Here is an 18,039-nt window from a genome sequence, read left to right as displayed (position 1 = left end):
GCAGTCCACCAAAAATAGTTCAGCTGGTGAACCAAAAGCCTTCCTAAACAGAAATGCCTTAACTAGCTCACATACTGTTAATAGAGAATAAACAAGGACACCTGTACAACAATTTCAATAAGAAATTAAAACATAAATCAAATAATATAATGAAATATCAAATCCGTCAGTAGCAGAGATATCTGTTGTCAATAATACTTAACCTAACTGTGCTGTAGTACTGAAAAGAAGGCAGATACTAGGTTATATCAGTTAAAGCTTTCCTCCCATTATGTACAGTAGGTGTGTTTCTGCGTGTGTGCGTGTGTGTGTGTGAGAGAGAGAGCTATTCAGGATCAGGACCACAGTGTTGGTAAAAGCTTAAAGCCTGCCTGCCCACCCCATGCATGTCACAGTTCTGAACCTCTTGCTCCCTTTTTATTTATGTTTTGGAAAGTAAGCATGTTGACACTAAAGATGCTAAAAATACTCTTGTTTAGCTTTGTGGATTTAGAAGTGAAATATGGATGTGCTCTTCAGAACTTAGGCAGATTGCTTTTTGAACTCATTTTGAAAATTCCCTGGCTGAAGAATTCTGTGCTTTCCCATGCTCTGCTTCTCCTGAGCAGCTTGCATATTTAGCACGTCTTGGTATTTGGATCCTCACAAAGACCCCACAGGCTAAAAACACACGCTAGAAATGTTTCAGCTTGTATCCAATTGTTACCTCTCTGTTAAAGTCCTGATGAAATCTGCCACATGTGAGAAATAGTGCCGCAATAGCTTGTGCTGTGTGGTCAGGCAGGACGAAAATAATTGCTGTAGGTGAAGAAGACCTGGGAATATTTTATAGCAGAGCCTTCAAGTCTTTGTCTGCACACTTATAATTGTATCTCCAATAGGCCCATCCCTTGCAGAGTTTAAAGATTATGCTGTATTCTTCTAGACAAGGTCAGCTGTTCTTGATATTCATGCCGGTGACATCATAGATTGGAACGGACAGATTTCCAGCTTATGGGATCTACTGAGTTTTTTCTGAGAACTGGAGCTTGATGTGAAACAAATACTGTACACTTACAACTCTGCCAATACCAATAATTATTTCTGTTGTCCTAATAAGCTTTAACTTTTTCCTGGGAATAAGTGTCATTCATTTCAGTGAGACTTAAGTCTGTGTTAACATACATATGACTGTAGTGCAGTTTTGGGGACAGGAGAAAAATCCACTACATGTTTGCAGTTGGGTTTTTGGGGGTGGGGGGTCGGGGAGGAGCTTGCTGCTGTTTCCCTGTCACGTTTGATCTTGTACATCCCATGTGTTTTCTTTTGCAGTGATATTGAGATTTCCCGACGACAGTGTCCAAAAGCTATTGATATCCTTGCCAAGGAGGTAGGATTGCTCACAAATGAAATTGAAGTCTACGGCCAAACCAAAGCCAAAGTGCGCCTCTCTCTGCTGGAAAGGTTGAAAGATCAACCAGATGGAAAATATGTGCTAGTTGCTGGGTAAGAAATACTTTGTTTCATTAGTCTTCTTACGTAACACAAATGCAGCTTGTGTTCCCCCTTATTTAATAGGCTTCATCTGCAATGAAACCTATTAAATAAGGGGGACTTTAAAATGTGCTCCCTTGCACCTTCTTCGTCCATCTCTTCCTCTCTTTGCTCATCTGTGCTGCATTGGAGAGTGCTCTGTTATTTCTCACTTTAATCTGACTGTTGAGACTGATCTTATCAAGAATTTACCTATAAAATAGAGGTGGAGCAATTCTGGCACAAGCAATTTGTATAAGGGAATGGCAGGCTTAAATCTTTCTCTGCTCCAGAAAGGGAAGTGGGGGTGGGTGCAGGTTTCTCTCTCCCCCCCCCCCACTAGGGTCACAGTTCCTCCATGGCCTCTTTCCATATAGCTCCTCCACAGAGGTTTGTTTTCAATTATATGTTTATGAAGGTTCCTTGAAACAGAGTAGCTTGCTAACAGCTCAGTGAGTTAGGCTGAGAGTTCAGTTCCCCACTGAGCATCCCAGGAAAAGAGGTGGCCTGTGTAGCTCTGAGTGCATTATGCTTAGAAAATTCTGGAAAGGGTTACCACAAGTCAGAATCGAAGGGGTATGACAAAATATAATGATTTTAATGAGATATGGAATTCATATTTGAATTATGTTCTTGTGAAAAGGAAAGGTCAAATGCCAGCAGAAGAATCAATGTAATTTTGGAAGTGAAAAGAGATTAAAAGGAAATATTTTCTTATCTGGTCCCGAGGGTGATGGTGGCACCAGGGTGGGATTTCGTATTAGTGCACAGTATGCATGTATACACACTTTATGTTAGTATTGTTCTTATTGTTTTTCTTTAATTAATAATAATAAAAAGAATTGACTTGATGGTGCATAGTTAGTATTGTTAATGGAACAGAGTCCCAGTATGTGGGGCAACAGTTGAGCACCTCATCTGTTTTAGCAGCTCCCTGCTGTACATTAAATCCTGCTAAAGAGGCTATTCCTTTGGGTTTTTTTCCAAGGGAGAGAAGCTGTTCTGATCCAGTAACACATTTTACATGTAACATGAAGTTACTGCTCAAACATGCCAGAGTAGCTAACATTTTTGTGAGAGCTTGTTTTCTATTTATTTGTGTGCTACTATTTGTTCTCTGTGATCTCATTATGTTTTAATATTTTAATGTTTTTGTATGGTTGTATTATCCTGTGTTGTTGATTATTGTAAGCCACCTGGGGAACACAGGTTTTTTTTAAAATAAGTATGAAATAACAACGCTCTGTTAGATAGCTGTATATGGTCAACATTTCAATTTAGGCTATGTCTTGTACTGGTGGTACAGAGAGTCTAAGGGGTTTGATTTGTTTTTGCTGTACAGATTCCAGTACTGCCCGGTTATTATGGCCATCTTTAAAATAGCATTTTAACAAAAAAACTGAAGTGGATTTCAAGCTTCTAAACCCCCCCCCCCCACTCTTTTCATCAGGGTTCAATGGCAAACTGGTCCCAGGGCCCTATAGCTTTATTTATCCTTATTTAAATGAATGGGTCTTAAAGGTCCCTAATGCTTTCTAAGAACAAGCAGTGCTTAAGAAAGATATTGTTCTGGACTACAGTTATATCCTTCTCTAGCCAGCAAGGCCACAAAGTCACCAGTTTCCTGGTGGAAAGAGGGAATGTCCATAACTCTGGAAAGTCTTTTTTTTAATGCATAGTTATAATAAACTGCAATTATGATTTTTTTCTGTAAAGAGCAACTAGAGATTAGTAGTATTGTAAAAGCCCATGTTGGCATAAAGCCAAGAATTAATGATGCTACCAAAATGCAAAATAAATTGTTTTGGAAGTTAAATCTAATACATTAGTTCGTTTTAAGTACTTACCATGCCCATATTTCAGTTCAGGAAACTTTAAAATTTTGGAGAGCAGATCAAGATGGGCAGCAGCTGGTTTGCCTTTTCTGAACCTGCACAGTCAGCGTGTTGACTAAGCAGTCAAATTATCATTTTTGCCCATGCTTAGTTGTTTGTTGCTGCAGTACTTTAGTTTCTAGAAAAGTGGGGGGGGGGAATGTCCTGTCTACAGTGCACATGCATGGAGTGATCTTCCTTTAACAAGTCCATTTTAAGATTTGCATGCTTGGTTTCTGACAATGAAAAGAATTCATTGACAGCAGAAAACAGTCCCGTGTTCATAGGGAAACGTGCCAGAACAGGGTCTCGGCATGACAGCAGAGTGCAAAGGGGGAGTCCCAGGATAACTGTACAGTATAAACAATATTGGATCTAGCTCAGCGACATGTTTTTGAATAATAAAATTCTGGATTGTTGGAGGAAGACTGTTGGTCAGCCCTCCTAGGGTCCTTAATTATAATTGTGAGCTTTACATCTTTGGGAATTTGTGTTCTGCTGCTTTGACAGCTGATGTAAGAGAGACAAGGAATGTCACGTCGCTTTGTAAGAACTGTAGGGCAAAAATGCTTAGGTTTTTTTTTTAAAGATAGCAATCTCTTATCCAACTATTTCAGATTATATCCCTCACCAGAAGTGGGTGTAGTGTATAAAGGACAGCTGGACCTTTTGCATAGTTTCTAAAGTTAAGGAAAATATGTTTCTAATTAAGAGAGAGATTTCTAGCTAGAGTCCTCAGCAGATCATGCTTATAGGAGGTACTCCTTTTGGCTAGCATATGCATGAATGCTTGTATATATATCCCTGGGAATGAAAATGTAATCCTTAATGTCAAATATGTTAAATAAACTACTTATTTCTCTGCACGTACTGAAGTATCACAGATTTAAACAGTTGCGTAGCCTATCTTGGCAAGGGTTTTCATCAGACATCGAGTGGGAGTGCTGTGAATGAAAACAGTCTTTTTGTTTTGTTCTGTTTAATTTGAATTTTCTATGGCTGATGAAAGAGATTCCCCAAATGAATTGTTCAAGTTCTTTGGAAATCAGGAGATAAATGCATAATCATGCATCATACTTTAATTTTTTGATGGAAGGTCATATTGCTCTTTTAAAGTCAGAATAGAAATTAAGAAAGCATTGATGATTAGGAAAATGGAAGAAACTCTTACCACAGTTTAAACATTTTACAGAGGATGCTGGCTTCTTATAGCTCATTTGAAGTGTTTGGCTTCAGAACCTGGGAGTTCAGTTTCCCACTGTGCCTCCCGGGGAAGAGCCAGCCTGTGTGGTCTTAGTCAAGCTGGACAGTTTCACGATGGTCCTAGAAGAAGGCAGGGTAAACCGCTTCTGAGTATCTTCTACCTGGGAAACCTTGGAAAAGGTCACCATAAGTCATTGACTCGGCTCACAATTATTATTACTGCTTTCTCAAGCTTTAGGGCAGCTTCCGTTGATACCTGATACAAATCATTTGCATCTGTTAGCAAGAATAATATATCCTGGGGCCATGTGTATCAAGAATGATGTGATGTAGGCTATTGGGAGACAACTTGAACAGTACTTGAGGGACAGTACTGGGCATATTGGTGAAGAAGGACAACAGATTTGTCCTCTGTAAGATAGAGGATTATTATGCTTCAATTTCTTTCTATAAGATCTCAGACCTCACCGTTGCATTCCCTTTTGCCATTACTTTCTTACTGCTTTGAGGAAAAGGTTGAAGCCACCTCTCTTCAAGCAGTGCTTTTAAATGGCTTTAAGATGCTTGTAGTTGATTTTACTTGCCTTACAAGTGAATGTGTAGAAACTACTTTTTGATTACCATGATGGTTTTATTCATTTCATCCTACAATAAGCAAGCTTTTGTGGATTAAACACCACTTCATTGGGCTTGTACCACTGTGAAGAACTTACAGTGGTCTGTAAAGATATTGCCTATTCTTTTATTTGTATTTTATTTTGTATGGACCACACAGCTCCCCTTTATTTCAACTGAATTATAAGTATACCAAGAAATAGTACCCCACCCCATATCAACAAGGAGACACATAGACTCTCAACATCAGTGGAGCAAAAGTGCAACCACTAGATGATATTATTTTGACCTTAACCTAATCACAATCAGCTAAACCTAGTGAGTTTATTAAATTATCCCCCCAATTCCAAGATAGGGAACTCAGGTTTTCTGTGTCACCCCTACTCCCTGGCCAAGATGAAACATGCCTGTTTCAAAGAAAGGCCTGTGCTTCTTTGTTTGAAGAACTGGGGTGTGACATCCAATTCACAGCTTCCTCACCTGTAACCTTAAAACATTAACCACTGCTTCCTGCACCTCTCCTGATTTACATTGAAGAAAGACATGCCTGGTGAAATCCATCTTGCCAAGAACTTTGGGAATTTACCTCTAAGAGGAGCTTTCCTTGCAAAATCCATGTTGCTATGAACTTTTGGACTGTTAAATTCTTCACACTGATATAAACCTGAGAAAGTGGTGTTTGATCCACGAAAGCTCACTTATTGTATTATTTTTAGTGATCTGTAAAGGTATCGCCTATTCTTATATTTGTATTTTATTTTGTATGGACCACACTGCTCCCCTTTATTTAATTGGAAAAAGGTAGAAGTGCTGTTTACCCAAGTATCTGGTTCAAGTACTACTGTTGCTTGAAGTGGTAGATCTCTATTTCAGAAACTGGAGCAGCTCTTGTTTCATGGGAAGAAGCTGCTTCCTTTCTTCATCTAGACAAAAGATGCCTTTGTTAGGATGAGATTCAAACAATGAAATTCCCAATCTCTCCATCCTTTATGATCTAATGAGATAAGAAGGAATAGTGGCCATAGATTTTAGTGCTTCAGCCTTAATTAAATTGGTAATTACTTGTTCAGGATGGGAACTGTCACATAAATCAAATAGTGCTAGGATTCCCCCCCCCCCGGCTTGCTTCTGAACAGGAGAAGGTAACTTTTGTTCCTTCAAATGTTGTTAGACTGTAACTCTTGTTAACCTTAGTGAGCATAGCTAATGGTAGGGAACGATGGGAGTTGCAGTCGGAACAGAAGTTGTCCAATTCTATTTTTAAGGTATCTCTGTGTAACTGCAGTTACATTCTACTATTATAGCTGTTCAATGGCTTCTGGGATGTGTGAATAAAACCTTGCAAAAGCATAGTTGTAAGTTTAAAGAATACAATTGCTTTACCAAGAGAAGCATGGTGGTTTTATAGAAAACATATTTTTCCCATGCATGCTTGGAGTGATTAGGAGATAATGGTTCCCAGGGCATGTTAGATAAAACCATTCATTATGTGTCATTTAAATTTTGAAAAATGAGTTTTCAAGAAAGTTGGAGAAGGCTTTGTCTTAATGTAAATCTATCCTGAATTCAGTACATGTTCCAAGTCTTCCGAGCAGCTGCCAAAACTACTGATTATTTTCCTTTGCTAAGTCCGTTCCTCAAGGAGATACAGCATTGGTACTGTCAGTGCAAATGCAGTGTATGTGAATGTGTTTGCATTGTTACTTTTGTAATAACAACATTGTGTTGAAATTAGCTGTACATTTCATTTTGGTTTGGCTTGAATTAATGGTTTTCATATTCCTAGTTAGACAAAACCTAATTGGTGGAATGTATTTTATCTTCCTATATTATTTTAGGATTACACCAACCCCTCTTGGGGAAGGGAAGAGCACGGTGACTATTGGCTTGGTCCAAGCACTAACAGCCCACCTTAAAGTAAATTCCTTTGCCTGCCTGCGACAGCCTTCTCAAGGACCAACGTTTGGTGTTAAAGGTGCGCATTCTTTACATATCACATCATCTTGAGGGTGATTTAATGTACTAAAGGAAGCTCCAGTGATCCTGAGTGATGTCTGAGAGAGAATCGTTTTCTTAAAGAGCTTCCCAAAATGACAGGAGATTGGGATTCCAGTAATCCAAGTTCAAATTTGGCACTGAAATTATTCTTCCATGCTGATGGCCATTAAAATTTCTATTATTTTCAAAAGACTGGCTGGTGATAGAATTCATCTGTGTAAACACACATCTTTTTAACTGCTGGTATTTCTACATTTTTTAGTGATTTCATTAGAAAATCAAAATTAACACTCCAATTTCCTGATGCATATTTTAGTAATTTCTTAATTATTTCTCAGGCCTCCCTACAGTTTTCTTTTCTTTTATTTCCTCATGTAATATGAACCTTTGTTTTGTTGCCTAGGTGGAGCAGCTGGGGGTGGATATGCTCAAGTTATACCAATGGAAGAGGTGAAGAAATCTTTATCTAAAAGCATTAAAAATGGACCATTGAATCTCTCTCTCTCTCTCTGCTGATATCACATAAATATACAGGGAGAAGCATGCATTACTCTGAAATCTCTGTATTCATGAAGGCTTTCACGGTCGGGATCTAATAGTTGTTGTGGGTTTTTCGGGCTCTTTGGCCGTGTTCTGAAGGTTGTTCTTCCTAACGTTTTGCCAGTCTCTGTGGCTGGCATCTTCAGACGACAGCACTCTGAAATCTCTTGCCTGATTGCTTAGCATAAATCTATCAAGTATTTCTATTACAATTGCCCAGTATATTATGCTGCCTGAATTGTAGTGCAAGATAGTGCCCCTCATTCCGTGTACAGAATCGGATCTGACTGGCATCTGAATCTTATTTCAAAATTAGCAGTAGACCTTGCAGTCTGCAGGATATCTGAGGGCAGTAGCCTTGTTTAGAGAGTGCAGGTCAGGTCATGTGGTACACACAGTTCTGTAACTGGCAGAGGGAAATAGCCCAGAATCTTCAGCAGGAACAACCAACAAGGCTATCACATCTGCCCAGCAGATACCAGAGACTATAGTGTGAGGCAGTGCTTTCACTCTGTGTAATGGGAGGGCCAGCCTTTCAATATATTAATTCTATTACATAATTCATGATCGATGTTTAGATCTGTGCCATTAGGAAGATATGTTAAATTAACCAAAATGTGAGCCTACTAAATTACACCCATATGAATTAAACCACAGGTGCAGACATCCTGAGAAATGCATCCCCCCCACTTTCCAATGTATTCGAATGCATCTGTACTTAGGTCATGTTGGCTCTAAGGAATTGCACCGTGAGCTAAGACCATTTATCTTCTATTAAATAATTTCAGCCATAATGATAATGATGATAATTTAATATTATTTCCACAACACTTTAAAAGCTGTTAATCCCACAAGTGAAAGAGGATCGCTGGGTTTCAACTGCTAATGTAATGGAGTGTGGAAAATGAATGCTTTCTTATTTGTCGTTCATCCGTAGTTCAACCTTCACCTCACTGGTGACATTCATGCCATTACTGCGGCAAATAACTTGCTGGCTGCTGCCATAGATGCTAGGATTTTACATGAGAACACTCAGTCTGATAAGGTAAGGGCAACCTTTCATCATTTCCACTATGAATTTTCTACTAATACTACTGTGAGTGTATTGGCTTGCATCCAGCAATGTCACTGTATTAGCACAAGACCCACCAGACTAGATGTGCATTCCTTATCAAAGTCAGCACAAGGTAGTCCCAATAAAGTTGAGGGTTTTTTTTTTCCAAAATCAAACCCAGGAGTTGCACAACAGAATGTGTACATGGTTGTACAGCCTCTTGTGAAACTGCTTCCAAGTGTAATTCATTGAATATATGTTTGTGGGGATTTTCACCAAGCTAAGATGATATTGGATTTAGACCAGGGCTTTCAAAAATGAAGTAGCTGAAAGTATTTCAAAGACTTCATTATTGACCATGTCATCATTGTGAATGTGTTTTGATAAATACGTTTATGTGGCTATAAGTATGGATGAATTTGAAGAATTCCACTCTCAACTGTTCATTTTCGTAATTAAAGGACACTATCCAGTGTTTTGACATGCTCAGAATGGCCAAGAAACAAAACTTTGCATCAATTATAAAGCAGAGTAGTGTGATTATTAGTGCTGGACTCTCAAGGCTACTGGAGGCAAGGAGTAGGTTTAGACTCTCCCCATTGGTTTTACCAAGAATATCTCTTTGTTTTTCCATCATAATTAATGTGTATGTATGCATCCCTTGTGCATTCAAGTGCTTGCTTGCGGACGCTGTTACTGTCAAGGCAATTCTTATTTATTATTTGTTTGCTTCATTTCTAAGACACCTTCCTGCTGATGCGGGGATTCATTCTTGCCCTCCACTCCAACACTGGGTGCTCAGTCAATAGTGATAAGAATCCAGTTGCTATATATATATATAAACTCTCTATCCAGGAGTTCTTTTCAATACACAAACACTTACTCCTTGCCCACAAGCACAAGCCATGTTATATCAGCTGCACAAATGCCTTATCATTTTATAGCAGTTTTATATCACTTTTAAATATTGAGAATGCCTGGAGATTATCATGAACAGCAGCAATTCTAGAATAATGTCAGAGCACACACACAAAGACTTCACATCTTTTATTAACAGAAATTGGCTGAAATCCTGGTTGTGTTAAGTTCCTCGGCAGAAGGCTGATGGCATCCTCCACTGGACCAACATTTGGGAAATCAAACCTTTTCTCCCCCTGCCCTTCTCTGCACACGACAAGGGCCCCATGGGTCCTAAGGAATCCCTTTCCTCATCTGTATCACATGGGCAGGACAGGACAGGAGAGGGGAGTAGTTAAGTACTGAAAATTGCTGCTGCCATCCCAACAATTAAAGACTTCACTTTTCTACCCCTAAGCCCCCATGGGTTCCTGATGAGGAAGGGGATTAGTCAGCAACTTGGGGTGGGGGAAAGAAATGTTTGATTTTTCCCAAAACTTCCTCCGGCAGATGATGTCATCAACCTTACACTGCAGAACTTACACATGCAGGATTTTCACCATCATTATCCTTGATGAGTTTTCGTACTTTTGTTAATGATTTTCCTTGTATGTTCCTTACAGGCTTTATATAATAGATTGGTTCCATCAGTTCAGGGTGAAAGGAAATTTTCAGACATTCAGCTTGCACGCCTGAAGGTAAGTAGCTGTTAAACCCTCCACTTTATAGAGGGCTTATAGATTCTTTAGAGATTCTTTTAGAAGTCACTGATTTTCAAAAAGTCACATTCATTAGGATTTAAGATGTTTTCACTTTCAGTGAGTATTTTTTTTAAAAAAATTAATACAGGACAGACAGCCCCACCACCACCAAAAAAAATCAGGTTCACAGAGAGATGTCTGCAGTAAAACAACTGTGTGGCATTTAAAGGAGAACAGTATGTATATGATCAGATAGTGACTGACATGAAGATATCTTTGGATCATGATAGAAAGTGTCATTTCCAAGGTGCAGTCTTTAAAAGGACCCTTCCACCAGTCCTGATTGTACCAGCCCGCTCCAAAAAACCAGCATCCCTACTGCTAGACCAAAAAGGTCTGACAGAGCAAAGAGCAGGGTTGAGCTCATGATCTGCAGTATCAGATCACCCTACTTGCACATTTTAATTTCATCACACTTTTTCAGCAGATGTTTAGAGCTTATAGAAAGTGTGACAGCCTTGTTCTGAAATCCAGTGCATCCCTACTTGCAAGGCTTTACTTCTGAATAAACATACATTAGAATTTGTATTCATTCCTTCAAATAAACAAGTTGGTGCACATTGTGACTCTGTCAGGTTTGGCATGGGGTGGGAAAGTGGGTGGAGGTAGTCAAGTTCCCTGGGGATCTCCCCACACTTTTCATCCTCTCTATGGCCTGGAAGAGCTAAACTATTACTGTGCTTGAGTTGTTCAAGGATATGTTGTTTACAAATCTCAGAAAGCAAAATAATTCATACCATTGACAGAGACAAATCAGGTAATCTGGGACAAATCCAGTGGATTTTTGCTGTAGGTATGGCAGATGTTTTTTCATAATGAATATAACAGATTGAAAATTTTATGTTGTAAGGTTCATGAAACCACATGTTGTCAGCCTGAGATGTTAAGTGTCCCAGTGGAAGATTTATTGATCGTAACCCACATTTGCTATTTCATATACTTTTTACACAAAGAATTGTTATGCGTTGCCCAGTACATGGGTAGGCATATACCTTGGAACAATGGGGATTGAATTTGGAGTCTAAGAATATATAATAATAAGCATGTTGTTGCTTATGGGTAAAACTGAATGCTTTTGAAGCCAAAGCTAGTTAACACCAACTACATTTGCTTAGTTTGAAAGATGTGGTGGGCTTTGGTAGCGCATGACAAGGTCTATGTGTTTGTGTGAAATTTAGAGGTCAGCCTGTCCCCTGCAACTTGGTCCACAAGTCACTACCAGGTGACAGGTGTGTAAAGAGGGACATAAGCACTTCCAAGCTTCTTGCTGTCACAGCCTAGGAAAAGCAGGGAGTGAATACTTTACAGTTCAGTTCAGACTGTACTTCAGTCTAGTTCCTTAACATTACTACAGTTTCGTCTCATATCTACAGATGGCTATAAAGTCAGGGTTTAATTTATTATGCCAGCTAGTGTATTTGATAACCACTGGGTGGCAATGGGTAGCTATAGAGTATATATGGAGCCCAGTGCCTTTTATTTTTATGATAAAAATCTAATAATTTAAACATATTAAAAAGCAAAACAACGTGTATTCCTGTTTGTCTGTGCTGTGAAGTAGATCTTAGAAAGGTTTGCATGGAGAATGCAATAGGGAAAACTGTTAGAAAATGTTTTTATGTTTGCTGAGTGTCTGGGGGAAAAGGGGAGCTGATAATTGGTAATAAAGTTCTGAACAGCCAGCTGTTTAGTCATTTAGTGGTGGTAATTTTCTCTGCCTAGTTTCTTCCCACTGGTTTACAGTTTGGATGTCTAGGAAAGGATGGAGCCAAAATATATAATTTTTTTCCAGAATTTTTTATTTTTTTAACATAAGGGATGACAGAAAGGAAAAAGGGGATTGGTATTAATGAGGAAGAGGGGAGACAATAGCATGCTAATATCCATTCTATACCTATTGCCATATCAAATTTTTAAAATTATTCTGTTTACTCTTTTCTGCCTTCTAGATTAAGTTCTCATTTCAATATATGCTATTCACATACTGCCTTTCGATACAGTCCACTTGTTGAATAGATCCCATCTTTCTGTTGCCTTTTGCAAGGGATAGTCCTTCATAACTTCTGATAGAATATCCATTTCAACTATTTCCCGTATCTTTTCAATAAGATCTTCTTGTTTCGGTACCGTTGGGCTTTTCCAATTTTTAGCATATAGGATTCTGGCTGCCATTACAATATATATAGCTATGTTTTCCTTTGACTTATCTATATTATCAGGTATCATACTCAATAAAAACAGTTCTGGGGTTAATGGTACCTTACAGAGCAATATTTGTTGCAACATAGCATGTACCCTTTTCCAATATTGTTTCGCTACTCCACATGACCACCACATATGATAATAGCTTCCCACTTGTGCTTCACATTTCCAACACTTATTTGACACATCTGTATACATCTTTGACAATTTTTCAGAGGTCATGTGCCACCTATAAAACATCTTATATATATTCTCTTTAAAGTTCACCAATCTTGTAAGCTTTATATTATTTTGCCATATTTTCAGCCATTGATCAATATCAATATTATGCCCTATATTTTGTGCCCACTTAATCATAGATTCCTTAACCATTTCACCTTGCATTTTAATTTCCAGCATATAATTATACATTTTCTTAACCATTTGTTCTTTTGGACCTAGCAAGAGTTTGTAAAAAATCGTTTGCTCTGAGTAGAAACCTTCTATTTTATCTTTTGTGTATCTAGATTCTAGTTGTGCTCTAGACCACTGGTTCTTAACCTTGGGTTACTCAGGAGTTTTGGACTGCAACTCCCAGAAGCCTTCACCACCAGCTGTCCTGACTGGGGTTTCTGGGAGTTGCAGTTCAAAAGCATCTGAGTAACAAAGATTAAGAACCACTGCTCTAGACCACCAATCGATATGAACATTCTGTGACTCTAGCTCTCCTTTAGATTTTAGTTCACCATCCTTTTTTAATACATCTTGATATCTTAAAAGATTTGCTTTTGTCATAAGATTAGGTTGGGTAAAGGCCTCTATCAGTGATACCCATACAAGTATTTTATGATAAATTTGTTGTATAATCTTTCTCCACGTTCCCAGTAAAGCTCTTCTTATCATATGTGAATTAAAAGATTTTTGTTCTTTATCCTTTTTATACCATAAATAAGCATGCCAACCCAATTGCAAATCGTGTCCTTCCAAGTTAAGTAGTCTATTGTTTTCTAGAGTAATCCATTCTTTTATCCAATCTAAAATAAAAAGCTCTATAATACAGAACCCAATCTGGAAGACCAAAGCCACCCCTCTGCTTAGCATCTTGCATTACCTTAACTTTAATTCTTGGTTTTTTGCCTTGCCATATAAATCTCATGATTATCTTATTAAATTCTTTGAAAAAATACTGTTTTAATATAATAGGGATTGACTGGAATAGAAATAAGTTTTTTGGCAAGATGTTCATTTTGATCGTCGCAATTCTTCCCAGCAACGATAGTTGTAATTTGTTCCATTTCTCCAACTTGTTCTGTATCTCCTTCATTAGTTTCATGTAGAGCCAAAATGAATAATTCACAGGAAGACAGTATTTTTATTAGGACAAAGTAAAATTCCAAAGGAGTGTTCAAGTATTCAGCCTCTCTAGAAATCGTCATCAGTCTAGATGCCCCCTGCAAAACAGTGGTGTTGGAAAGAAGCACAGAAATGCAAACATTGTGCCACTTGTAGCCATGAGGCTTGGAGTCATGAGGTCTGTAGCTCAGTGCCAACATGGAGATGAGAAGATTACTGATACGTATGCCAGTATCAAATTACACCTAACAATAGATACTAAAATGGAGAATAGGTTATAAGTCAGCATTTCTGGAAACACAAGGTTGAATGTATTCCAGAATTATTTTTCTAGCTTAAGGTAAGGAGTGGGCAAGCTCCTAAGTCTTGGGAACTATGTTTAAGCCCTCAGCTCCCTCTGTGGAGGCTCATGGAGCATGAAAAATCAGCATTCCCTGCCATTTTGAAAAGAAAAATAAAGCATAAATTTATTTTAAGGAACAGGGGGGCCTTAGGGGCACACCAAGAAGTGAAAACTATTGTCCCTGGAGACCTCTGGGATGAGGACATTTTGGTGTTTTATTTTTAAAATGAGGGGCTCTTGTGGACTCTTGAGGGGGCCACAGAATGCTCCCCAAGGGATGTTTGAAGCCCGTGGACTACACTTTTCACTCCTGCACTTTAGGTACAAACACAGGTTCCTGAGAATTATACAGAGCAAAATAATAAACAACAGAGTGCTTACATAAATATTGGGTTTGATAATATGCCTCAGGCAGGGGGAACCTGTATTATTGATCACAAGTAATGAATACAGTACTTCCTGGTGGATAGAGGGGACAGAACCCTCACTGCAGGTGGCATGACTCTTTGGGTATCATATTCTGCCTTGAATGACTGGATCAGGCATTTTACAAAGAAAATAGAAAGCCAGAAAACTGTGTTGGTCGATGAAAACAAAACAAATTTCAAAATCCACAGATGTTCAGCACTTTTTAAGGACCAAGTAAAATTCCACAGTGCCTTTGAGTTTTCCAGAATTCCTGATCAGGCTGAGTAGCTCCAAAGTGCATTCATTTTTATTGTGTGGGATTTTCGTTTCTGAAAGGAACATCTTTAGCTAGAATTTTGAAAGAAATCGGGCTCAGAGGATTTGGGCTGGAAACCATGTGGTCTTGTGTAGCAGCGTGCTGGAAACCACTGCTTTTGGCAACATGAGTACAACTGAAGAGAACTTAACTGGCTACCAGCCATCACAGCAACTATGTGCAGTGTGGTCATGAGGAGTCACAAACATAAGTCATGCAGCAGTGTGATGATGCTGGAGACCTGGCTGGCCGTAGGGGGTCAGAAGAAGCTAAAAGTGGCAGTAGTGGCTTGAAATTGGAAAGGAAGAGAGGGCATGGACAGAGAGTGGTGTTAGGAAGCCCTGAGGCACCTTGTTCTGTGGCTGGCCCACCAAAAGGTGCCAGGCTTTGGATCCCAAGGTCAACAATGGAGAACAAAGTAAGGGAAGCCCAGATATCTTAACTCCCACCTGGCAGGGTTAGGAACTCTGGAACAGAGCAGCTATTGGGGCTGCAAGGCAGAGGAGCAGAAGGTTGAGCAAGGGGTCCCAGAGAAACACCAGAAACCCACTCTCTATCATCAAGTATCTTATCAGGGAAGGCAAGCTGAGGTTGCTGGATGAAAAGATACTGTATGAGGTGCCCTTGTGAGCTCCAGAATACACATACAGTACAGTATTACTGCAAACCACTGCTGGAACCATTGTCAGGCCCGTCCACCCCATGGTGTAAAGTGAGTGTAGGATAGTGTGGGCCCTCCTCTGTATTGTACAGGGCTGCCAGTTAACTATGTACCTAGAAAGTGTTTCTGGTGCCCTTTTAGAGAATAGCAGACAAAGTGACAGCTTTGGCATCCCCCCCCCCATGGAGGAGCTGAGCAAATCACATCTTAGAATGGAGTCTCACAGCCCAAATCTCTTTTATGGGCCTCCCCTCCCCCATTCTTATTTTATCTGTTCCTTTCATTCTGTGTCTCTCTTTAAGTAGTTATTTTAAATTAAATATTTGATTCTGATGAAGGACTGTCACAATGGAAAATAAATCGGTTTCACTAGGATATCAAGTATATCAATAAAAATCTCATTCATTCAGTATCCTTTCTATGGCAAGAGAGTAATCTCTACTACCTGCACAGTGAACTTACTTAATGGCTCCAGGGATTCAGGAGACCAAAAGACACTGGGGAGACCATCACTCTGTTCTGAGCGATCACAGGCTGCAAGGATGGTCCGTAATCTTGCTAGATAGAGCACCTTGTGTTGACAGAAGGAAACTAAGCTGCACACAATTCCTTTAAGTCAATACAATTAACAATCCACAATTGCACCTGCTGAAAAAGCAATGGGGGGAAAATTCAGCACTGTTTCTACATGTCCTGTGAGCATTATTTGCATCCCCCTCATAATGGTTTCAGCAACAAACACAGGCTGAACCAACCATTACTGCTAAAAGAGCCACGAGAAAAATTTGGACTGGCCCAATTCCTAGAATCTCCCACCCACCCACTCTGGATCTTTGTGATGGTGAAAGGTCAGCTCCCATTTGCTGCTGACAGAAATTCTGCCACATTTTGTTTTCAAGGGAGGTGTGTGGAAAGTAAGAAAAAGGATGTCACTGTTGGAAATCACATATCTGAGTGTATCTCTCTCTTGTGCCAGTATGCTAAAAGCCAGAGGTGCCTGGCAACAATAATGTGTCCTCTTCAGTACCCCTTACAGTTGTCCAATCTATTGTCCACACCCAGATGTGTTGGATTACAAGTCCCTCCAACCCAGACATCTTGACCATTGGCTGCTGCGTGGGGATGATAGGACTTCTAGTTCAGCACATTTGGAGAGTAACAGCTTGGGGAAATCTGGGCTGTAGGTACTCTGAGGGGTTTTATAATTGAGTTACGGTTATGTTTCTGTGGCTTTCCAAGCAACAATCTTCATTTGTCCCTTTGCTTCTATTTGCTTTTTTTTCTAGAGGCTGGGAATAACCAAAACGGATCCTAAAACATTGACAGAAGATGAGGTTAGCAGATTTGTCCGACTTGACATAGATCCAGCTACAATTACGTGGCAAAGAGGTAGGTGGAGTCCGCTAGGTCAGACTGAAGGTCTGTCTAGTCAAGAGTGCTGTGTCCCACAGTGGCCACCCAGTGCAAGACCCACAACCAGAGAGTGAAGAGTAGCTTTTAAAAGTAATAATTACTCTGGTACCTTGATAGCTATTATTACCAAGAAATCTTGGGACAGTAAAATTTCTTAACCATGATGCACTGGAATACAGAACTCCTGGTGAGTACAAGGAGCACATAATGGAAATTAAACTCTGGTCTTTCTGCATAGCAAAAAAATTCCTCTTGTTTGAAAACAGAATCAGTCCTGTTTGGACAGGTTTTTTTTTTTTTTTTTTTTTTAAAAACAAAAACTTTAGAGCCTACTTTGGTATATAGAAAGGTCCGTAAAAGTAATTTTCTTGAATACATACCTGTCAGAATACTTAGTTCTGAAATGGGGAAAATTGAACTTCCAGCCTTAATTGACATGGAAAATTGTGATGGACTGTGGAGGAGAGCCAGAGATTCCTGAGTTTGGGTTCTTTTGGTTGTTTTGAGAGGTAGGTTCAGGCATCTTGCTATGAAAGCAGATTCCTGTTGATTGTTTTTGAGGCCACCTCTCCTGAGTTTGCTGACCAAACATATGCATATGTATCTGCCATAATAAATCCTATGGCTGGTTCAGCAGTTCTATTTACCTGGTTTCTACCCTATCAGCACTTGTCCTCTCACTCATGCCATATGATGAGGGGGTGGAAGCCACTACAGTGGTTGTATTTGCTTTTAAAGCCAAGCCAAAAATTGAAGATCTTCTCAGATTGAGCCATCACTTCATCAAAGATTTTTACTGATGTATGAGGAAAAAAAAACTTACACCTTCCATCCAGAATAACTTTTTGCTTAAAACACTTTTTATATGTATGTTTTTTTTCCTGCAATAGGTGTGTGTCTTTTTATATTT

General features: G+C 39.3%; 1 protein-coding gene across 1 annotated transcript in view; it reads left to right on the top strand.

The window, feature by feature from the left end:
* MTHFD1L (methylenetetrahydrofolate dehydrogenase (NADP+ dependent) 1 like) overlaps positions 1–18,039 on the top strand; it is a 190,607-nt gene that overhangs the window by 43,594 nt on the left and 128,974 nt on the right. The window contains exons 11-16 of the mRNA XM_072995277.2: positions 1,312–1,485; positions 7,043–7,179; positions 7,606–7,652; positions 8,680–8,787; positions 10,317–10,391; positions 17,003–17,105. Coding sequence (XP_072851378.2) covers positions 1,312–1,485; positions 7,043–7,179; positions 7,606–7,652; positions 8,680–8,787; positions 10,317–10,391; positions 17,003–17,105 — 644 coding nt within the window. The remainder of the gene's footprint in view (positions 1–1,311; positions 1,486–7,042; positions 7,180–7,605; positions 7,653–8,679; positions 8,788–10,316; positions 10,392–17,002; positions 17,106–18,039) is intronic.

The sequence above is a fragment of the Pogona vitticeps genome, chromosome 1 (genome assembly GCF_051106095.1).
Source record: "Pogona vitticeps strain Pit_001003342236 chromosome 1, PviZW2.1, whole genome shotgun sequence".
Lineage (NCBI taxonomy): Eukaryota > Metazoa > Chordata > Lepidosauria > Squamata > Agamidae > Pogona > Pogona vitticeps.
Note: the sequence above shows the minus strand (reverse complement) of the source record. Positions and strands in the feature narration are given on the sequence as shown.